Source organism: Tachyglossus aculeatus, chromosome 20 (assembly GCF_015852505.1).
Source record: "Tachyglossus aculeatus isolate mTacAcu1 chromosome 20, mTacAcu1.pri, whole genome shotgun sequence".
Taxonomy (NCBI): Eukaryota; Metazoa; Chordata; class Mammalia; order Monotremata; family Tachyglossidae; genus Tachyglossus; species Tachyglossus aculeatus.
The window spans coordinates 19,114,820-19,139,652 of record NC_052085.1 but is presented as its reverse complement, the minus strand read 5'-3'; the positions used below and the strand labels follow the sequence as shown (position 1 = coordinate 19,139,652).

The 24,833-nt window shown below is 45.1% G+C and overlaps 1 protein-coding gene across 1 annotated transcript in view; it reads right to left on the bottom strand.

Moving 5' to 3' along the window:
- Positions 1–24,833, bottom strand: part of ARHGAP20 (Rho GTPase activating protein 20) — a 101,549-nt gene that overhangs the window by 44,791 nt on the left and 31,925 nt on the right. Inside the window, exons 7-8 of the mRNA XM_038761667.1 lie at positions 19,856–19,933; positions 6,722–6,788 (exon numbers count right to left, since the gene is read on the bottom strand). Of these exons, the coding sequence (XP_038617595.1) occupies positions 6,722–6,788; positions 19,856–19,933 (145 nt within the window). The remainder of the gene's footprint in view (positions 1–6,721; positions 6,789–19,855; positions 19,934–24,833) is intronic.

Sequence of the window (24,833 nt, the reverse complement as noted above, 5' to 3'; positions counted from 1 at the left end):
GCATACGGCTCTGAAACGATTAACCAGTCGATCGTATGTATTGAGCGCTTTCTGTTTGCAGAACACCATGCTAAGTTGGGAGGTACAATATAACACTAAACCGACACATTCTCTGCCCGCGGCGAGTTTACGGCCTAGAGGAGACGGATATTAATCCATCCTATCAGTGCTCAGAACAGTGCTTTGCACATAGTAAGCGCTTAATAAATGCCATTATTATTATTATTATTATTATCTGCCCTGGATTACTGCATCAGCTTCTCTGTTGGCTTCCCAGTCTCCTGTCTCTCCCCACTCCAGGCCATACTTCGCTCCTCTAATGCTGACCCTCTCACCGTGACTTGATTTCATCTATCTCCCCCTTCTAGACTGTGAGCCCACTGTTGGGTAGGGACTGTCTCTATATGTTGCCAATTAGTACTTCCCAAGCGCTTAGTACAGTGCTCTGCACATAGTAAGCGCTCAATAAATACGATTGATGATGATGATCTATCTCACTGCCGACCCCTCGCCCACGTCCCGCCTCCGGCCGGGAATGCCCTCCCTCCTCCAATCCGACAGACAACGACTCTCCCCACCTTCCAAGCCTTATTAAAGGCTCCTCCAAGAAGCCTTCCCTGATTACTCTTCCCACTCCCTTCCCCGACGGGCTCCTGTTGTTCATCCGCCCTCTCAGCCCCACGGCAGTTACGTGCACATCTGTAATTTATTTATTTCTATTAACATCTGTCGATTTATTTTATTTTGTTAGTATGTTTGGTTTTGTTCTCTGTCTCCCCCTTTTAGACTGTGAGCCCACTGTTGGGTAGGGACTGTCTCTATATGTTGCCAATTTGTACTTCCCAAGCGCTTAGTACAGTGTTCTGCACATAGTAAGCGCTCAATAAATACGATTGATGATGATGATGTCTCCCCGGCTCTAGACTGTAAGCTCGTTGTGAGCAGAGAACGTGAAGGCGTCCGTTTATCGTTGCACCGTACTCTCCCAAGAGCTTAGTACAGTGCCCTGCACACAGTGAGTCCTCAATAAAAAATGGAATGAATGAAATGAATAGAAATAAATTACAGCTATCAATCTAAATGACTAAATTACAGCTGGAGGGGAATATGAAAGAGCCCGGGCTCTGGAGTCAGAGGTCATGGGTTCAAATCCCTGCTTCGCCAGTTGTCAGCTGTGTGACTCGGGGCAAGTCACTTCACTTCTCTGGGCCTCAGTTCCCTCAGCTGTAAAATGGGGATTAAGATGAGGGAACCGAGGCACCGAGAATTTAAGCGACTTTTCCAAGGTCACCCAGCAGGCAAGTGGCTGGGATTAGAGGAGTCTCCGATGCCCAGGCTCTTTCCACCAAGCTGGCTATTTCTCTGTTTTTCTCCATCAGCCTCAGGACAGTTCAAGCAGCGTAGCTCGGTGGATAGTGTTAAGCACATAGGAAATGCTTAACAAATACCATTATTATTATTATTATGACTTGCCTCTTCCTATCTCACAGAGATGTGGTGAGGATAAAATTAAAGTCAGACTACTTAGGAAAAAAATGCTTTACAAATGCCAAAGTGGCTTTTGCGCATAGTTTTCTTCTTTCCCACTCGGTAGAACCCTAACGCAAAACTGATTTTTGTCTTTGAGACCCTTTTCTGTTCCCATTTTGCTCGAAAGTCCATTCTGTTCGGGGCACAATACTTAAATTGGCCAGTGTCACTTTTACTGACTGGCTGGCTATTTCTTGCTCAGGAGAGCAGGCTCCTGCCATCCGTGTGGGAAGAATGGTTGGAAGAGGGATTCTAGTAGGTTTGGATTCATCGGGAAAAACAAAATCTCTGAGTGCAAGGTAAACCCTGACGTGAAGAAGCATTCCCGCTCGCTGTCATCGGGAAAAACAAAATCTCTGAGTGCAAAGTAAACTCTGACGTGAAGCAGCATTCCCGCTTGCTTCTCCTGAAGCTGCGCCCGTAAAAGCAGTGAGAAGCAGTGTGGCTCCGTGGAAAGTTTAGAACAGTGCTTTGCACATAGTAAGCGCTTAAGAAATGCCATTAAAAAAAAAAAAAAGAGCCCGGGCTTTGGAGCCAGAGGTCAGAGGTTCAAATCCCGACTCCGCTAATTGTTAGCTGTGTGACTTTGGGCAAGTCACTTCACTTCTCTGCGCTTAGTACAGTGCTTTGCGCACAGTAAGCACTCAATAAATACGATTGATTGATTCTCTGGGCCTCAGGTCCCTCATCTGTAAAATGGGGATTAAAACTGTGAGCCCCTCGTGGGACAACCTGATCGCCTCGTATCCTCCCCAGCGCTTAGAACAGTGCTTTGCATCATCATCATCATCATCATCATCATCAATCGTATTTATTGAGCGCTTACTATGTGCAGAGCACTGTACTAAGCGCTTGGGAAGTACAAATTGGCAACGTATAGAGACAGTCCCTACCCAACAGTGGGCTCACAGTCTAAAAGGGGGAGACAGAGAACAAAACCAAACATACTAACAAAATAAAATAAATAGGATAGATATGTACAAGTAAAATAAATAAATAAATAGAGTAATAACATAGTAAGCGCTTAATAAATGCCATTATTATTATTATTATTCAAGGTTGGACTATCCTAGGGGAAATCTGGATCTCTTTCAGTTCAGAGTCCTGAAGGAGAGGCAGCCCAACTTCATTTCTACCTGCCTCTAGGGAAGCCTTCCCTTGGATGTTCCATTCTTCCCTCCAAGTAATCAATGAGTCAATAAATCAGTGCTATTTACTGAGTGCTGTGTTCAAAAGTCCTGCTTCTGGTCCGGCGTTTTAGTACTTGGCCTGGCCTGGCCTGGGGGAGGAAGCTAATCGCGGGCTGTGGTGTCATGGGTTCAAATCCCGGCTCTGCCAATTAGCTGTGGGACTTTGGGCGAGTCACTTCACTTCTCTGGGCCTCAGTTCCCTCATCTGTAAAATGGGGGTGAAGACTGTGAGCCCCCCGGGGGACAACCTGATCACCTTGTAACCTCCCCAGTGCTTAGGGCAGTGAGTAAGCGCTTAATAAATGCCATAAAAAAAAATCTGGCCTCTCCTGGGATGCACGAGTGAGCCATCCCACTGGCCGACTCATGGATCCTAACAACAAGGCCTCAAAGAACCTGGATCCATTTTGAGAAATGAAACTGAACACACACAAATTCCATCACGATGAAGGGAACGGGTCGTGTTTCTAAAGAAGCAGAATCAGTTATAATTTCCCACCACCCAATCTCACAGTTGGAAGTGGCTTTTTTTTAATGGCATTTAAGTGCTTACTATGTGCCAGGCACTGTACTAAGTGCTGGGGTAGACACGAGCTAATTAGGTTGGACAAAGTCTAGATTGTGACCCCACTGTGGGGTAGGGACCATCTCTATATGTTGCCAACTTGGACTTTCCAAGCGCTTAGTACAGTGCTCTGCACACAGTAAGTGCTCAATAAATACGATTGAATGAATGAACCCCGCTCCGCTTGGGGCTCATAGTCTTCACCCCCATTTTACAGATGAGGGAACCGAGGCCCAGAGAAGTAGAATTGACTTGCCTGGAGCTGGAATTAGAGCCCAGATCCTTCTGATTCCCAGGCCCGAACTCTATCCACTAATAATGATAATAATAATAATAATAATAATAATATGATGATGATGATGATGATGATGATGAAGAAGAAGAAGAAGAAAAAGAAGAATGGCACAGTTTCAGCAGTAGACAGTTAGCAGAAGTGACCCCTGTCTTCATGGAGCTTACAGTCTAGTAAGAGAGAGAGATACTGAAATAATTTACAGATTGGAGAAAGGAGAAGAAATTGATAAGTTCATGATTTAGTGCTTAAATAGTAGGATAATAATAATAATAATATTAATGATAATAATAATAATAATAATGATAACAATGATAATAATAATTATGGCATTTATTAAGTGGCTCTGACCAGTATCCACCAGCCAATCCCGGTGGATAATAATAATAATAATAATGATAATAATAATAATAATAATGGCATTTATTAAGCGCTTACTATGTGCAAAGCACTGTTCTAAGCGCTGGGGAGGTTACCAGGTGATCAAGGTGTCCCACGGGGGGCTCACAGTCTTCATCCTCATTTGACAGCTGAGGGAACTGAGGCCCAGAGAAGTGAAGCGACTTGCCCAACGTCACCCAGCTGACAAGTGGCGGAGCCGGGATTTGAACCCATGACCTCTGACTCCAAAGCCCGGGCTCTTTCCACTGAGCCACGCTGCTTCTCACTGAGGTCAAGCACGGCTCTGTTCTTCAACGCCCGTTACACTGGGTGCGTTTAATGAGCTAACAAATCCGTTTTGGCTCCATGTTTCGCGAAGAACCTGCTGAACGCTGACCGCTGGAGACTAATACTAAGGGTCACTGTGACCATCAGTGAGTCTCCTCAGGCTCAGGGAGAGACTGGGGAGGGGGGTTGGAGGTAGAAAAGTCAGAGAATTAGGGGCCCCTCGGCTCTGACCAGTCTGAACCAGTAGGCGAGGTGGACCACCAGCTCCCAGCCAATCCCGGTGGATAATAATAATAATAATAATGGCATTTATTAAGTGCTTACTATGTGCCAAGCCCTGTTCTAAGCACTGGGGACGATACAAGGTGATCAGGTTGTCCCACGTGGGGCTCACAGTCTCCGTCTCTATTTTCCAGATGAGGGAACTGAGGCCCAGAGAAGTGAAGTAACTCGCCCCAAGTCACACAGCCGGGATTCGAACCCATGACCTCTGACTCCCAAGCCCGTGCTCTTTCCACTGAGCCGCGGGTCTCCGCCTTCGGAGACGTTAGGAACCTCCGACTCTCCCCTCCCGTGGGAGCCGGAGACCCTAATGGTCTAGAAAGCAGAGATTTGGTGCAACAGGCGAGGAAGAGGGCGGATCCTGAAGATTTACCTAGCGAGAAACAGATGAGGGAGGGAGGAAAGTAGGGAGAGAGCGAGTGAATGAAGGGAGAGTGAAGGTTTCCAGATGTGTTACATTTGTTTTTATAAATCTTGGAGAAATTAGGAATCGGGCAGGCCGTGGGTTTTCCTAGTTCACTTTCACTGCCCAGGACAAAAGGAATCCAGCTAAAAAACACCCCTACGCTCCCATCCAAATAAACTCAAGGCAGGGCTTCTCCGGTTGGGATCCTCTCTCAAGTCCCACAAGCCAGCTGGGGGAGAGTGGTGGGTCAGGACAAAATAATAATAATAATAATGGCATTTATTAAGCGCTTACTATATGCAAAGAACTGTTCTAAGCGCCGGGGAGGTTACAAGGCAATCAGGCTGTCCCACGGGGGGCCCACGGTCTTAATCCCCGTTTTACAGATGAGGGACCTGAGGCCCAGAGAAGTGAAGTGACTTGCCCAAAGCCGACAATTGGCGGAGTCGGGATTTGAACCCACGACCCTTGACTCCAAAGCCCGGGCTCTTTCCACTGAGCCACGCGGCTTCTCACTGCTTTCACCGGCTCAGCTTCGGGAGAAGCAAGCGGGAATGCTTCTTCACGTCACAAGTTTACTTTGCACGCAGGGATTCTGTTTTTCCGGATGAATCAAACCGGCTAGAATCCCTCTTCCAACCGTTCTTCCCACATGGGCGGCGGGAGCCTGCTCTCCCGGGAAAGAAATAGCCAGTCAATCATCAAAGGTGACACTGGCCAATTTACCCAAATATTGTGCCCCTAACAGAACTGACTTTGAGCAAAATGGGAACACAAAAGGGTCTCAAAGACAAAAATCAGTATTGCGTTAGGGTTATACGAAGTGGGAAAGAAGAAAACTTAGAACAATCAATCGTATTTATTGAGTGCTTACTGTGTGCAGAGCACTGTACTAAGCGCTTGGGAAGTACAAGCTGGCAACACATAGAGACAGTCCCTACCCAACAGTGGGCTCACAGTCTAAAAGGGGGAGACAGTGCTTTGCACATAGCAAGCGCTCAATAAATGCCATAAAAAAATACTATGATCAAAAACCACTTTAGCAAGGCAATAACATCTTCCGTCTCTAAAGCATTTGTTTCCTCAATACTCTGCCTTTAATTTTATCCTCACCATATCTCCGCGAGATAGGACGAGGCAAGTCATAATTATAATAATTACGGTATTTGTTACGCACTTCCTATGTGCCAGGCACCGTACTAAGCGCTGGGATGGATTCAAGGAAATCACGTTGAACACAGTCCCCGTCCCATATGGGGCTCCCAGGCTCAGTCCCCAGGCTCAGGGAACTGAGGCTCAGAGAAGTTAAGTGACTTGCCCAAGGTCACACAGCAGACTTGTGGCGGAGCCGGAATTCGAACCCATGACGTCTGACTCCAAAGCCCGGGCTCTTTCCACTGAGCCACGCTGCTTCTCTGCTGCGTGATCTGTCGACAACACCACGCCATCCGACACGAGGCTCACGGTTTAAGCGGGCTGGGGAATAGGCATTTAATCCCCATTTTACCCATGGGGGAACTGAAGCACAGAGCAGTCGAATGACTTGAACAAGGTAACACAGCAAGCAAGTGGCAGAGGCAGCATTAGAACTCGGGGCCTCTGGCCCCCAGGCCTGTGCTCTTTCCACTAGCTTATGTAAGCGCTCAATAAATAGCATTGAAAGACCAGCAAGCTGAAAAAAGCCGAACACAAGAAGACGTAAAACACGGGATGCCCATTACGCACGCCTGCACTAGAGGTTTCAATTTCAATAATAATTCACCTTTCAATTTTTTAAAGCCACTTACCGATGAGGGGATAGGGAGCTTCTTCTTTTGCAGAACTGACCCACAGTTGGTAGTCTCTCTCAGAGCCCTGTGAAAGCAAATGAATCGGGAGTTACAATGCAGCCGTCATATTTTGTATCTTAAAGATTAGAGGGCACTCTGGGGGGATGTGGCCTTTGGAGTTTATAAACTCGTTTAGGGAGTTTAAAAACGGCGTTGGGGCGAATGGCATCACTGTGGATGAGGAGAGACGCTCAAAGCACGCACAGGCCTGCAATTTTGAAGAAAGGGATCTCTACTCTTGTCGTACGTTGTCGAGCCGTCTCCGCCCCACAGGGACTCCATGTAAACCAACGCCCTTGGTAAAAATATAGAAGTGGTTTATCATCTCCTCCTCCCGCGCCGCACACTTGAGTTTCCACCCTTGACTCTTTTCCGAGCTGCTGCTGCCCAGCACAGGTGAGTTTTGACTTGTAGCAGATTGCTTTCCACTTACTAGACACTGTCCAATCCCGGCTCCGCCACTTGTCAGCTGTGTGACTTTGGGCAAGTCACTTCACTTCTCTGGGCCTCAGTTACCTCATCTGGAAAATGGGGACTAAAACTGTGAACCCCCGTGGGACAACCTGATCACCCTTGAGCCCACTGTTGGGTAGGGACTGTCTCTATATGTTGCCAATCTGTACTTCCCAAGCGCTTAGTACAGTGCTCTGCACATAGTAAGTGCTCAATAAATACGATTGATGATGTATCCTCCCCAGTGCTTAGAACAGTGCTTTGCACATAGTAAGCGCTTAATAAATGCCATTATTATCATTATTATTATATTCTCTGAGCCTCAGTTCCCTCATCTGGAAAATGGGGATGAAGACCGTGAGCCCCCCGTGGGACAACCTGATCACCCTGTATCCTTCCCGGCGCTTAGAACAGGGCTTTGCACATAGCTCTTAATAAATGCCATAAAAAAATGACTTTTTGTGACAGCAAGAAGGAAGCCCTGAATGACAATGGTCAATAGCAAATGACCCCACATCCATTGTATGCAAAGCGCTTTGGAGTCAGAGGTCATGGGTTCAAATCCCGGCTCCGCCAATCATTAGCCAGGTGACTTTGGGCAAGTCACTTCACTTCTCGGGGCCTATCTACTTGTTTTGTTGTCCGTCTCCCGCTTCTAGCCTGTGAGCCCACTGTCGGGTAGGGACCGTCTCTATATGTTGTCGACTTGTACTTCCCAAGCTAGGAATGGAATGGGTAGGGCTCTGCTTGACTCTCCCTCCCGTAGCCGAGACTGGTACTTGTACGTATCTACATATCCCCACAGCACCTGTATATATGTATATATGTTTGTACATATTTATTACTCTATTTATTTATTTATTTTACTTGTACATATCTATCCTATTTATTTTATTTTGTTAGTATGTTTGGTTTTGTTCTCTGTCTCCCCCTTTTAGACTGTGAGCCCACTGGTGGGTAGGGACTGTCTCTATATGTTGCCAATTTGTACTTCCCAAGCGCTTAGTACAGTGCTCTGTACATAGTAAGCGCTCAATAAATACGATTGATTGATTGATTGATTCTATTTATTTTATTTTGTTAGTATGTTTGGTTTTGTTCTCTGTCTCCCTCTTTTAGACTGTGAGCCCACTGTTGGGTAGGGACTGTCTCTCTATGTTGCCAATTTGTACTTCCCAAGCGCTTAGTACAGTGCTCTGCACATAGTAAGCGCTCAATAAATACGATTGATGATGATGATGGTAGACTACTGCAAACTCTCCAGGTACGATCTTGAGAGGAGAATCTCTATTCACAACCTCTATTTTCCCCATTGGAAAGCCAGATACCGACAAAACACATAGGTTTGGACTATATCCACCCATTACGTGGGAAGTGGCAGTCCCCCCCAAATTATTTTTTGACTATTATTGTGGTATTTAAGGAAGATGGGTTTTGGGGAACTAGCCTACCTATAATAATACCAATAATGGCATTTATTAAGCATTTACTATGCGTGAAGCACTGTTCTATGCGCTGGGGAGGTTACAGAGTGATCAGGTTGTCCCACGGGGGGCTCACAGTCTTCATCTCCATTTTCCAGATGAGGGAACTGAGGCCCAGAGAAGTTAAGTGACTTGCCCAAAGTCACACAGCTGACAAGCTAGCTCTCTTCCTCCCTTCAAGGCCCTGCTGAGAGCTCACCTCCTCCAGGAGGCCTTCCCAGACTGAGCCCCTTCTTTCCTCTCCCCCTCGTCCCCCTCTCCATCCCCCCGTCTTACCTCCTTCCCTTCCCCACAGCACCTGTATATATGTATATATGGTTGTACATATTTATTACTCTATTTATTTATTTATTTATTTATTTATTTTACTTGTACATTTCTATCCTATTTATTTTATTTTGTTGGTATGTTTGGTTCTGTTCTCTGTCTCCCCCTTTTAGACTGTGAGCCCACTGTTGGGTAGGGACTGTCTCTATGTGTTGCCAATTTGTACTTCCCAAGTGCTTAGTACAGTGCTCTGCACATAGTAAACGCTCAATAAATATGATTGATTGATTGATTGATTGACAAGTGGCAGAGCCGGGATTTGAACCCATGACCCCAGACTCCCAAGCCCGTGCTCTTTCCACTGAGCCACGCTGCTTCCTATTGCCTTGTGAGCCCACTGTTGGGTAGGGACTGTCTCTATATGTTGCCAACTTGTACTTCCCAAGCGCTTAGTACAGTGCTCTGCACACAGTAAGCGCTCAATAAATACGATTGAATGATTGATTGATTGATCTTACCTATCTTATCGCCTTACCTGTTCATCCTTTATACCAAATACATAATGAGAGAAACTGGATTGGATGAACAGGGAACAAAGATTGGAGGAAGGAATATAAACAACCTTCGTTATGCTGATGATCCTACCCTACTAGCAGGAAGGGGAGAAGATTTGCAGGGCTTATTAATAAAAATTAAAGAACAGAGCAAAAAGACGGGCCTACACTTGAATGCCAAGAAAACAAAGATCCTGACAACTGGAAACTGAAACACATTTGTAGTGGATTGAAATAGTTGACAATTTTTCTCTCCTGGGGTCGACAATCAATAATAAACTAGTATTCAAGAACTATGCCGAAGATTAATGTTAGGAAGACCTGCTACGAAGAGCCTGGGAAAAGTCATGAAACGTGCTGATGTAAACAATTGCCAGAAAAATACAAATTGCCAATTCTGTGGGGTTTCCAGTGACTATATATGGGTCCGAAAGCTGGACGGTGAAAAAACAGGATGGAAAGAACATCAGTTCTTTAGAAATGTGGCGTAGGAGAAGGCTTTTGCAAATACCATGGACTGCCCGAAAAACAAACAAATGGATTTTGCAGCAGATTAAGCCAAAGTGGTCTCTGGAAGGTCAAATGACTCGACTTGGACGAGCATATTGTGGACACGTAATCAAGAGGACTAATTTTCTGGAGAAGACACTAATGCTAGCAAAATTCCCGGGAAGAGGCAGACTGGTGGATGGATGGACGGAGACCGTAACGGCAATAACGGAAGAACCGTTAGAAAGGTTGCGGATTATGGCAGGAGACAGGACGTTCTGGAGAAAATACACCCACAGAGTCGCTACAAATCCGAAACAACTCAACGGCACTTGATAATAATAACATAGCTACAACCACCCTTCATTTTCGAAGCTGACGTGACTTAGGGCAAGGGCGAATTTATATCTTTCATTCATTCATTCATTCATTCAATCGTATTTATTGAGCGCTTACTGTGTGCAGAGCACTGTACTAAGCGCTTGGGCAGTACAAGTTGGCAACATATAGAGACAGTCCCTACCCAACAGCGGGCTCTGACTCGAGGAGCAGTGTAAGAGCACGGGCCCGGGAGCGAGAGGAAGCGGGTTCTAATCTCAGCGCTGTCACTTCCCTGCTGTGTGATCTTGGGCCTATCACTTAACCTCTCTGTGCCTCAGCTCCCGGCAAATAGGAGATTCAATACCCGTTCTCCCTCCTAGACTGTGGTACCTGATCTCTTCCAGTCCTTAGTCCAGTGCTTGCCACGTTTCAAACACTAATCAATCAACCAATCGTATTTATTGAGCGCTTACTGTGCGCAGAGCACTGTACTAATTAACAAATACCATAATTACGAGTGCGACTGAAGGTTTCGCCGGGAATCCAACCACCCACGCCATATCGTTTGCGGGTCGGATATGTTGCCAGGCCGGCTCTAACTCTTTGCATTTTTAGATCCTGAGCTTCCCACGGGCCGGAAACTGACTGATTCCCACCTGTACACTCTCTCCCAACATCATTAATACCATCACCAATCATCCGTGGCATTAATTAATTCATTCATTCAATCGTATTTATTGAGCGCTTACTGCGTGCAGAGCACTGTACTAAGCGCTTGGGAAGGACAAGTTGGCGACATATAGAGACGGTCCCTACCCAGCAACAGGTTGTGTGCAGAGCAGCATACTAAGCGCTTTGGACAGTATAATACAACAGAGCTGACTTACAATTTCCTTACCTACAATGGCCTTAGTCTTCTAGTCTTAGTCATAATAAGCATTTAACAAATCATCATCATCATCATCAATCGTATTTATTGAGCGCTTACTTTGCGCAGAGCACTGTACTAAGTGCTTGGGAGCGTGGTTCAGTGGAAAGAGCCCGGGCTCGGGAGCCAGAGGTCGCGGGGTCTAATCCCGGCTCCGCCACTTGTCCGCTGGGTGACTTTGGGCAAGTCACTTCGCTTCTCTGGGCCTCAGTTCCCTCATCTGTAAAATGGGGACTAAGGCTGTGAGCCCCACGAGGGACAACCCGATCAATCAATCGTATTTATTGAGCGCTTACTGTGTGCAGAGCACTGTACTAAGCGCTTGGGAAGTACAAGTTGGCAACATATAGAGACAGTCCCTACCCAACAGTGGGCTCACAGTCTAAAAGTGTGATCACCTTGTATCCCCCCCAGCACTTAGAACAGTGCTTTGCACATAGTAAGCGCTTAACAAATGCCATCAACATTATTATTATTATTACTATTATAAAAAGGTGGGTTTAGGAGGGAAGGTGAGGAGCTCCTTTGAGCAATGAGATGATTGAAGCAGTAAGTGCTTAATAAATGCCATTATTATTATTATTACTATTATTATTGAAGTCCTGGAAGCCAGAAGCAGCGTGAAATTATCAAGCAGATGAGAGGTTGGGGCTGGAGAGGTAGATTTAGGAGCCGTACGTAAAGAGATAGTAGCTGAGGCCCTGGGAGTGGATTCATTCCATCATTCATTCATTCAATCGTATTTATTGAGTGCTTCCTGTGTGCAGAGCACTGCACTGAGCGCTGGGGAAAATACACCAATAAACAGACACATTTCCTGCCCACAACGAGCTTATAGTCTAGAGCAGGAGACAGACATTAATATAAACAAATATAAATAAATGACAGATATATTGGATGAACTCCCTCAAGTGTGCGTATAATATAACAATATTTACATTATTCATTAAGTGCTTTCAAAGTGCCAGGTACTGTACTAAGCGTTGGAGTGAATACAAGCAAATTGCGTTGGACATAATAACAATAATGGCATTTATTAAGCGCTTACTATGTGCAAAGCACTGTTCTAAGCGCTGGGGAGATTACAAGGTGATCAGGTTGTCCCACGGGGGGGCTCACAGTCTTAATCCCCATTTTCCAGATGAGGGAACTGAGGCCCAGAGAAGTGAAGTGACTTGCCCAAAGTCACGGAGCTGACAAGTGGCGGAGTCGGGATTTGAACCCCTGACCTCTGACTCCAAAGGCCGGGCTCTTCCCACTGAGCCACGCTGCTTCTCAGAGTGGGACATACGTGGGGCTCACAGTCTCAACCCCCATTTTACAGATGAGGTGACTGAGGCCCACAGGAGTTAAAAGACTTGCCCAAGACCACAGAGCAGACAAGTGGTGGAGGCTGGATTAGAACTCATGACCTTGAGGGGCCCAAAACAGAACCATGGGGGACACCTACAGAGGGAGGATGAGAGGTGGAAAAGGAGCCAGTGAATGAGACTATTAAGAAGCAGAGTCAGAGAGGTTAGTGAAATGGAGCGTGGCCTAATGATGGCATTTATTAAGCGCTTACTATGTGCAAAGCACTGTTCTAAGCGCTGGGGAGATTACAAGGTGATCAGGTTGTCCCACAGGGGGGCTCACAGTCTTCATCCCCATTTTCCAGATGAGGGAACTGAGGCCCAGAGAAGTGAAGTGACTTGCCCAAAGTCACCCAGCTGACAAGCGGCGGAGCCGGGATTTGAACCCATGGCCTCTGACTCCAAAGGCCGGGCTCTTCCCACTGAGCCACGCTGCTTCCCTCGTGGAAAGAGCACGGGCCTGGCAGCCGGAGGACCTGGGTTCTAGTCCCAGCTCCGCCACCTGTCTGCGGTGTGACCCTGGGTAAGTCACTTCCCTTCTCAGTTACCTCATCTGTAAAATGGGGATTAAAATGGGGATCTATTTTGTTAGTACGTTTGGTTTTGTTCTCTGTCTCCCCCTTTTAGCCTGTGAGCCCACTGGTGGGTAGGGACTGTCTCTATATGTTGCCAACTTGGACTTCCCAAGCGCTTAGTACAGTGCTCTGCACACAGTAAGCACTCAATAAATACGATTGATGATGATGATAAAGCTGTTAACCCAGGGAGGAGCGTGGGCTCCGTTCAACCTGATTATCTTGCATAAAGTGCCTAGCACTTTAGAAAAATAGAAAATAGAAATAGAAATAGAAAAGTGCCTAGCATATACTAAGCACTGAACGAATACGATGAAGAAAAGGAAGCAAAACCGCAGCCAGAGAGGCGTCCGAGAAAAGGGAGACGTCAGCAGTGGCGAACGTAATTAATAATAATAATAATGATGGCATTTTTTAAGCGCTTACTATGTACAAAGCACTGTTCTAAGCGCTGAGAAGAATTCAGAAGTCAAGTCCAATAAGACAGAGGAGACCCCTCCATACTCAGCAAAGATCACTAGCTACGCGCTCTTCCTCGGTGCAGTGAAGCGGGTGGAGACTCGACTGAAGTGGATTAAGTGGATTGGATTTTTAGACTGTGAGCCCACTGTTGGGTAGGGACTGTCTCTCTATGTTGCCAATTTGTACTTCCCAAGCGCTTAGTCCGGTGCTCTGCACATAGTAAGCGCTCAATAAATACGATTGATGATGATGATGATGATTAAGGAGAGAGCAGGAGGAGAGGAAGTGATGGCAAAGAGCGGGCACCAAATATTCGAGGATTGTCTGACAGGAATTGGAGCGGGAAGAGGAGGCAGCGGTAAGTTGCAGAGCGGTAGGATCCGGAGAAGGCCTTGTCGGGGCAGGGCCCCACTGTTTTTCTGGTATTGATTACCCTGATCACTTGCAGATGTTGGTCCATATCTGCTCAGAAAAGATCTTAAATCAGAGGAACGGGCTCCATCTGACCCACACAACTCTCTTACTTCACCTGATTTCTGCTTCAGCACCAGTGAAGAGGGACTCGGAAGAGGGAATCATTACCCTCTCCTAACAGAGTTGCCATTCAGTTAGGCGGGAAGGCAGGACGGCCTAGTGGAAAGAGAATGGGACCAGATTCCAGTTCTAGAAGTTGCCTGCTAGGTGACCTCGGGCAAGTCACTTAACCTCTCTGGGCCTCAGTTTCCTCATCTGTTAATTTAGGATGGGACGGATTGGGAACCCCAAGTAGGCCAGGAACTGTGCCCCAATCTGCAAAACTTCTGTCTTGCTTAGCAAATAATAAGTACGTAATAAATGCCATCACTGTTTTATTATTAGAATAAATAGAATTTATTTATTTATTTTACTTGTACATATCTATTCTACTTATTTTATGTGGTTAGTATGTTTGGTTTTGTTCTCCGTCTCCCCCTTTTAGACTGTGAGCCCACTGTTGGGTAGGGACTGTCTCTATATGTTACCAACTTGTACTTCCCAAGCGCCTAGTACAGTGCTCTGCACACAGTAAGCGCTCAATAAATATGATTGCTTGATTGATTGATTGCTAGGTGACCTTGGGCAAGTCACTTAACCTCTCTGGGCCTCAGTTTCCTCATCTGTTAATTTAGGATGGGACGGATTGGGAACCCCAAGTAGGCCAGGAACTGTGCCCCAATCTGCAAAACTTCTGTCTTGCTTAGCAAATAATCAGTACTTAATAAATGCCATCACTGTTTTATTATTAGAATAAATAGAATTTATTTATTTTACTTGTACATATCTATTCTACCTATTTTATTTGCTTAGTATGTTTGGTTTTGTTCTCTGTCTCCCCCTTTTAGACTGTGAGCCCACTGCTGGGTAGGGACTGTCTCTATATGTTGCCAACTTGTACTTCCCAAGCGCTTAGTACAGTGCTCTGCACACAGTAAGTGCTCAGTAAATACAATTGCTTGATTGATTGATTGATTGCTAGGTGACCTTGGGCAAGTCACTTAACCACTCTGGGCCTCAGTTTCCTCATCTGTTAATTTAGGATGGGACGGATTGTGAACCCCAAGTAGGCCAGGAACTGTGCCCCAATCTGCAAAACTTCTGTCTTGCTTAGCAAATAATAAGTACTTAATAAATGCCATCCCTGTTTTATTAGAATAAATAGAATTTATTTATTTATTTTACTTGTACATATCTATTCTACTTATTTTATTTTTATTTGGTTAGTATGTTTGGTTTTGTTCTCTGTCTCCCCCTTTTAGACTGTGAGCCCACTGGTGGGTAGGGACTGTCTCTGTATGTTGCCAACTTGTACTTCCCAAGCGCCTAGTACAGTGCTCTGCACACAGTAAGTGCTCAATAAATACGATTGCTTGATTGATTGATTGATTGATTGCTAGGTGACCTTGGGCAAGTCATTTAACCACTCTGGGCCTCAGTTTCCTCATCTGTTAATTTAGGATGGGACGGATTGGGAACCCCAAGTAGGCCAGGAACTGTGCCCCAATCTGCAAAACTTCTGTCTTGCTTAGCAAATAATAAGTACGTAATAAATGCCATCACTGTTTTATTATTAGAATAAATAGAATTTATTTATTTATTTTACTCGTACATATCTATTCTACTTATTTTATTTTGTTAGTATGTTTGGTTTTGTTCTCTGTCTCCCCCTTCTAGACTGTGAGCCCACTGTTGGGTAGGGACTGTCTCTGTATGTTGCCAACTTGTACTTCCCAAGCGCCTAGTACAGTGCTCTGCACACAGTAAGCGCTCAATAAATACGATTGCTTGATTGATTGATTGATTGATTGCTAGGTGACCTTGGGCAAGTCATTTAACCTCTCTGGGCCTCAGTTTCCTCATCTGTTAATTTAGGATGGGACAGATTGTGAACCCCAAGTAGGCCAGGAACTGTGCCCCAATCTGCAAAACTTCTGTCTTGCTTAGCAAATAATAAGTACGTAATTAATGCCATCACTGTTTTATTATTAGAATAAATAGAATTTATTTATTTATTTTACTTGTACATATCTATTCTACTTATTTTATTTGGTTAGTATGTTTGGTTTTGTTCTCTGTCTCCCCCTTTTAGACTGTGAGCCCACTGGTGGGTAGGGACTGTCTCTAGATGTTGCCAACTTGTACTTCCCAAGCGCTTAGTACAGTGCTGTGCACACAGTGAGCGCTCAATAAATACGATTGATTGATTGATTGCTAGGTGACCTTGGGCAAGTCACTTAACCACTCTGGGCCTCAGTTTCCTCATCTGTTAATTTAGGATGGGACGGATTGTGAACCCCAAGTAGGCCAGGAACTGTGCCCCAATCTGCAAAACTTCTGTCTTGCTTAGCAAATAATAAGTACTTAATAAATGCCATCCCTGTTTTATTAGAATAAATGGAATTTATTTATTTATTTTACTTGTACATATCTATTCTACTTATTTTATGTGGTTAGTATGTTTGGTTTTGTTCTCTGTCTCCCCCTTCTAGACTGTGAGCCCACTGGTGGGTAGGGACTGTCTCTAGATGTTGCCAACTTGTACTTCCCAAGCGCTTAGTACAGTGCTCTGCACAAAGTAAACGCTCAATAAATATGACTGCTTGATTGATTGATTGCTAGGTGACCTTGGGCAAGTCATTTAACCTCTCTGGGCCTCAGTTTCCTCATCTGTTAATTTAGGATGGGACGGATTGTGAACCCCAAGTAGGCCAGGAACTGTGCCCCAATCTGCAAAACTTCTGTCTTGCATAGCAAATAATAAGTATGTAATAAATGCCATCACTGTTTTATTATTAGAATAAATAGAATTTATTTATTTATTTTACTTGTACATATCTATTCTGCTTATTTTATTTTGTTAGTATGTTTGGTTTTGTTCTCTGTCTCCCCCTTTTAGACTGTGAGCCCACTGTTGGGTAGGGACTGTCTCTATATGTTGCCAACTTGTACTTCCCAAGCGCTTAGTACAGTGCTCTGCACGCAGTAAGCGCTCAAAAACTATGATTGATTGATTAGAAGCTCGATTTTTGATCTGGTTCTCCGAGTTCCACAAAATATTTTATTTGGGCTCCTACGGCCCTCATATCTCAAACGTCATGAGAGGTGCTGAAATTGAGGCAAAGATTATTTCAGAATCATGTTATCAAGAACAGGGAAAAACTGGTCTTTTTTGGAGTTCAGTCGTACAAAAAACACAGAAAATGCAACATGGCCAAAATACTGCTCTACCGAACAGTTAGCACGCAAAATAGTGTTCAGTGAATGAACGTTAAATGAAGTACAGTTCCCATAAGAAATTATTTCAAGGGCATTCATTCTTTCCCAGGATCCAAAAAATTATTCCAAAAAATATAAGTATATTAAAACAGCGATGAAAACAAAACAAATATGGAAACATGACCAAAGAGCAATGGAAAATGCATGCTGAAAAGAAAAGATTTGGAATTAAATGATTATGTGTGCATGTATAAATACTTAATTTTTAAAGTGCTATTTTTCACAGCCCGGCCGGGTAAAATAATAGTGATGGCGTTTATTAAGCGCTTACTATGTGCAAAGCACTGTTCTATGTGCTGGGGAGGTTACAAGGTGACCAGTAATAATTGTGGTAATAGTTAAGAAATACAATAAATACCCCACACTAACAGACAAAAGATCCGCCTTTTAGACTGTGAGCCCACTGTTGGATAGGGACTGTCTCTATATGTTGCCAACTTGTACTTCCCAAGCGCTTAGTACAGTGCTCTGCACACAGTAAGCGCTCAATAAATACGATTGACTGATTGATTGATCCGCCATTATCTAATGTCCACTTGAAATGGATTGTAATTTCGATTCAAGTCCACCAAAATACGTCAAGGAATGAGGTCAACTTTTTTGCGTTAGCGCGTGAGAGTTTTTTGTTTGGTTTTGAATGGCATTTTTTGCTAGATGTCGGGCACTCAACTAAGTACTTGTCCGGACACAAGATCATCGGGTTGGACACAATCCCTGACCTACACAGGGCCCACAGCCTCAATCCCCATTTTACAGATGAGGTAACCGAGGCACAGAGGAGTGAAGTGACTGGCCCAAGGTCACACAGCGGACTGCGGCAGAATGGGATTAAAACTCCGGTCTCCCGACTCCCAGGCCGATGATCTCTCCGCTGGGCCAGGCTGCTTCTCTGTGTTGTAAGGGATGCGGACAGTGCTTGGCACATCATAAGCGCTCAACAAATACCATAATTATGATATAATTATAATTAAATATTAAATTATAAGCATTATGAACATTAACATTATAAAACATTATAATTATGATTAAAAGAGCAGGAGCCGCAGTGTGGCCTGATGGATGGAGCTAAAAAGACTAAGGACCATTTTAATGGGGGAAAAATCTCTGTGTGGACACAATTTTCCGTCTTTCTCGAGGAAGACTCCACTGAAGGGGAAATTCGCCTAATCCCTGCTTTTGTGCGTTCGAGACCTTGCGGCAGGAAGGCTTTTTGGAAAAACAAAAGCTTTGCCCTTATATTCTCCACACGGAAAGTCACTTGTTAAAAGTCAATCATATTTTGGTCACATTTTCGTCAATGTCTTGTGGTTTTTTGTCACTGTGTGCCGATGGAACATAGGTCACTTTCTCAAGCGCTTAGTACAGTGCTAGTAAATACTTAATAAATACAATTGACTACAATTGAAACACAAAGAAATTCCTTTTATGTTTAATACCAATTGTAGCAGCGGTGGGAGGAGGTATCGAGTAACCATTTGGGGACCTGGGCTGTATTAGACCCCTGGAAAGAACAGAATAATGAAGTGACATGCTCTCTGTCCACAAGGCGCTTCCACTCTAAGGAGAGATAAAAATAAATCCCTTTGTTTTACGAAGTGCCTGTGAGTATTCCTTGGGAACAATATATTTCTTGGACTAGCAGACCACTGAACAGGCGTCATTTTTAACTCAACAGCTTTGGATTCTTTCTCTGAAAAAAATACGTCATTTGGTCCAAGAGGATATAATATAAAAGAGAAGCCATCTGAGATTAATTGGAAAAGTAATCACCGATCACATTCACTTGTTAAAGTCAATCGTATTTTGGTCCTATTTTCTTCAATGTCTTGTGGGGTTTTTGGTCACTTTATGCCACGAACTACTCAAATACAAATGAACTGAAAAGATCGCGAGGCTGTCGCCTTGCAATCGGCCCTGCGCCTTTCACATCTGATGTAATTATGGCAGTGAACTATAGTATTGGAAACTGAGGCACAGAGAAGTTAAGCGGTCCGTCCAAGGTCACACAGCAGACAAGTTGTGGAGGCAGGATTAGAACCCAGATCCTCCGAGTCCCAGGCCTGGACCACTCGACCACACTGGTTTTGGGTCATTTGGATTTTACTCCCAGTGAGGCCAGCCGCTTTCAGAACATAAACTGCTTAACCACTTTTGTGGTTCAGTTTCCCTGCCTGCAAAATGGGAGCAACATTACATGTCACGTGGTGGACGAAGGCCTTTCTGTTCATACAACACTCAGGTTTTCTGTGTCTGAAAAGTCTCGGCAAAGTTCGTGATTGATGCTTCCCGACTGCATTTCAATTTCACGAAGATTATATAATTCATCTGTAACTATGTGTATTCTAGACAAACTCAACAGTCACAAACCATCCATCAAAGTGACTTTTTTTTTAAAAAAAGCCACTAATAACTTACATTGATCCCCAGCAGCTGCAAGGCCATTGCAATAACCTCATTTGCTGTGTCTGTGTTAGTTATGGTTATTGTCTTGGACTGTAGAAAGGAGAGAAAAGAGAAAAAATGACCATAAGAGGGATTTCAAAAGCAAATGAACAAGTATGAAAAATACTCTGCAGCTTCTTAATGTCGCAAGGCCTTCACTCCTTTGCGAAGCAACATGGCTTAGTGGAAAGAGCACGGGGCTGGGAATCAGAAGGACCCGAGTTCGAATCCCAGCTCCACCATGGCTGTGTGACCCTGGGCAAATCACTTGACTTCTCCGTGCCTCAGTTACCTCATCTGGAAAGTGGGGATGGAGACTGGGAGTCCCACGTGGGACGTGGACTGTGTCCAACCTGATTAGCTTGTGTCTTCCTCGGTGCTTAAATACTCCCCCAAAAAAGGCACCATTAGGAGAATAATATAATTAGGAGAATTAAATAAAAAAGTAGAAGAGAGAAGCTCTAAACTATAAGCTCATCCTGGGCAGGGAACGTATTTATCAACTCTTTTGTATTAACTTCCCCAAAGCACTGAGTACAGTGCTCTTCACATAGTAAGCACTCATATACCACTAATTGATATAGGTTTCATTTCTGTCACTCCTTCTCCATCCCTACACCAATCTTCAAGGTATCAACATCCATAAGGCCGCCAAGCTAGCTCTCTTCCTCCCTTCAAGGCCCTACCGAGAGCTCACCTCCTCCAGGAGGCCTTCCCAGACTGAGCCCCTTCCTTCCTCTCCCCCTCGTCCCCCTCTCCATCCCCCCATCTTACCTCCTTCCCTTCCCCACAGCACCTGTATATATGTATATATGGTTGTACATATTTATTACTCTATCTATTTATTTATTTATCTTACTTGTACATTTCTATCCTATTTATTTTATTTTGTTGGTATGTTTGGTTCTGTTCTCTGTCTCCCCCTTTTAGACTGTGAGTCCACTGTTGGGTAGGGACTGTCTCTATGTGTTGCCAATTTGTACTTCCCAAGCGCTTAGTACAGTACTCTGCACATAGTAAGCACTCAATAAATACGATTGATTGATTGATTGATTGATTGATTGATCTCACACCACCCCTCCAGCCCGGGATCCCCACCACAGTGCTTTGCACATAGTAAGCGCTTAACAAATGCCATCATTATTATTATTTCCTTCCCCCTTGCACTGCAAGCGCTACTGATGGAAATCCAGGCCCCAGACCGCTCTCCATCACCTTGAATCAAAAACAGTAGCGTTTATTGAGTGTTTACTCAATTCATTCATTCATTCATTTTTATTGAGCGCTTACTGTGTGCAGAGCACTGTACTAAGCGCTTGGGAAGTACAAGTTGGCAACATCTAGAGAATAAACAGTAGCATTTATTGAGTACTGAGCGCGGAGAGTCCCAAACTCCGCGCTTGGAAAACTACAATATAAACAAGTTGGGTAGGCAAGATCTCTGCCCACGGGGAGCCTGCAGTCTAGAAGTAGCGTGGCTCAAGGGAAAGAGCCCGGGCTTGGGAGTCAGAGGTCATGGGTTCAAATCCCGCCTCTGCCAATCGTCAGCTGGGTGACTTTGGGCAAGTCACTTCACTTCTCAGTTACCTCATCTGTAAAATGGGTATGAAGACTGCGAACCCCACGTGGGACAACCTGATCACCTTGTATCCTCCCCAGCGCTTAGAACAGTGTTTGCACATAGTAAGTGCTTACCAAATGTCATTCTTCTTCTTATTACTATTATTATTATTATTACAGGGGAGACAAACCATCCCCCTCGTCCCCCTCTCCATCCCCCTTCATCATCAATCGTATTTATTGAGCGCTTACTGTGTGCACAGCACTGTACTAAGCGCTTACCTCCTTCCCTTCCCCACGGCACCTGTATATATGTATAAATGTTTGTACATATTTATCACTCTATTTATTTATTTATTTTACCTGTACATATCTATTCTATTTATTTTATTTTGTTAGTATGTTTGGTTTTGTTCTCTGTCTCCCCCTTTTAGACTGTGAGCCCACTGTTGGGCAGGGACTGGCTCTACATGTTGCCAATTTGTACTTCCCAAGCGCTCAGTACAGTGCTCTGCACATAGTAAGCGCTCAATAAATACGATTGATGATGATGATGACGTTGCCAACTTGGACTTCCCAAGCGCTTAGTCCAGTGCTCTGCACACAGTGAGCGCTCAATAAATGATTGATTGATTGATTGAAATCCATCCACACCCGCTATAACTCTCCCTATGTTTGGCAAACCGATTCCTCCCCCTTTATTGACTCATAATAATTGGTTAAGCGCTTCCTGTACATATATGTATATACATTACCTGTATATATGTTTGTACATATTTATAACTCTATTTATTTATTTATTTATTTTACTTGTACATATCTATTCTATTTATTTTATTTTGTTAGTATGTTTGGTTTTTTTTTTTCTCTGTCTCCCCCTTTTAGACTGTGAGCCCACTGTTGGGTAGGGACTGTCTCTATATGGTGCCAATTTGTACTTCCCAAGCGCTTAGTACAGTGCTCTGCACATAGTAAGCGCTCAATAAATATCATTGATTGATTCCTAAATGCCAAGCACTGACTGAAGTGCTTAGGGTAGATACAAGAGAATCAGTTCAGACCCAATCCAGCTCCCACGCCCATTATCCTAATTAAATCTTCCAGACCTTCAACTCAGTCCTTAAAACCCCACTTCCCACCTTTAGCTCTTGATGAACTCAACTATTCTGACAAAATCTCAACCATGATGCGTGAATTCTCCCCAGCTCACTCCCTCATCCATGTTCTCACCATTCACAGCTGTCTCATTCATTCAATCGTATTTATTGAGCGCTTACTGTGTGCAGAGCACTGTACTAAGCGGTTGAGCACTGGTCTCCTGCCCTCCCCCCTACATTCCTGACACCATTCCTTCCCACCTTGGAAATATCCTTGGTGTCCACTCTTCTTCCCTCTCTGACCAGCATCTTCAACTGCTCACTCATTCACTCTTTCATTCATACAATCGTATTTATTGAGCGCTTACTGTGTGCAGAGCACTGTACTAAGCGGTTGAGCACTGGTCTCCTGCCCTCCCCCCTACATCCCTGACACCATTCCTTCCCACCTTGGAAATATCCTTGGTGTCCACTCTTCTTCCCTCTCTGACCACCATCTTCAACTGCTCACTCATTCACTCTTTCATTCATTCAATCGTATTTATTGAGCGCTTACTGTGTGCAGAGCACTGTACTAAGCGGTTGAGCACTGGTCTCCTGCCCTCCCCCCTACATCCCTGACACCATTCCTTCCCACCTTGGAAATATCCTTGGTGTCCACTCTTCTTCCCTCTCTGACCACCATCTTCAACTGCTCACTCATTCACTCTTTCATTCATTCAATCGGATTTATTGAGCGCTTACTGTGTGCAGAGCACTGTACTAAGCGGTTGAGCACTGGTCTCCTGCCCTCCCCCCTACATTCCTGACACCATCCCTTCCCACCTTGGAAATATCCTTGGTGCCCCTCTCTGACCACCATCTTCAACTGCTCACTCATTCACTCTTCCATTCATTCAATCAACCGTATTTATTGCGCGCTTACTGGGTGCAGAGCACTGTACTAAGCGCTTGGGAAGGGCAACAGAGACGGTTCCTACCCAACAACGGGCTCACAGTCTAGAAGGTGGTTCCCCCCTGCACCATCAAGCCAGTGCCCAATTTCCCTCGGGCTATTCCCGTCCGTGCTCCTCGAAAACGTTGTTCGTGCTTGAGAAGCGGCGTGGCTCGGTGGAAAGAGCCCGGGCTTTGGAGTCCGAGGTCATGAGTTCAAATCCCGGCTCCGCCAACTGTCAGCTGTGTGACTTTGGGCAAGTCACTTCACTGCTCTGGGCTTCAGTTACCTCATCCGTAAAATGGGGGCCCACTGTTGGGTAGGGACTGTCTCTATATGTTGCCAATTTGTACTTCCCAAGCACTTAGTACAGTGCTCTGCACATAGTAAGCGCTCAATAAATACAATTGATGATGATGATGATGGGGATTAAAACTGTGAGCCCCCCCCGTGGGACAACCTGATCACCCTGAAAGCTTCCCAGCGCTTAGAACAGTGCTTTGCACATAGTAAGCGCTTAACAAATACCATCATCATCATCATCATCATACTTGCTGTCTCCACTCCCTCTCCTCCAGCTCGCTCCTTGACCCTTAACAATCCAACTTTTTCAAACCACTGAGTCAGTTCTCTCCGTGCCCCCCGGGGCCTTTCAATCAATCAATCAATCCATCAATTGTATTTATTGAGCGCTTACTGTGTGCAGAGCACTGTACTAAGCGCTTGGGAAGTACAAATTGGCAACATATAGAGACGGTCCCTACCCAACAGTGGGCTCCGCACCCAACCTAACAGACTCCACTCGGTCCGTATCCTCCTCGGCTGCTCAGCTGCTTTGACCTGCTTCAGAGAAGCAGCGGGGCTCAGTGGGAAAGAGCCCGGGCTTCGGGGTCAGCGGTCACGGGTTCAAATCCCGGCTCCGCCAACTGTCAGCTGGGTGACTTGGGGCAAGTCACTTAACTGCTCTGGGCCTCAGTTCCCTCATCTGTAAAATGGGGATGAAGACTGTGAGCCCCCCGTGGGACAACCTGATCACCTTGGAACCTCCCCAGCGCTTAGAACAGTGCTTGGGTACTTCCCAAGCGCTTAGTACAGTGCTCTGCACACAGTAAGCGCTCAATAAATACGACTGAATGAATGAATGCTCTGTGCCTCAACAGTTACCTCATCTGTAAAATGGGGATTAAGACTGTGAGCCCCCCGTGGGACAACCTGATCACCTTGGAACCTCCCCAGTGCTTAGAACAGTGCTTGGGTACTTCCCAGGCCCACGTCATCCCCCGGGCCTGGAATGCCCTCCCTCTCCCCCTCCGCCAAGCTAGCTCTCTTCCTCCCTTCAAGGACCTGCTGAGAGCTCACC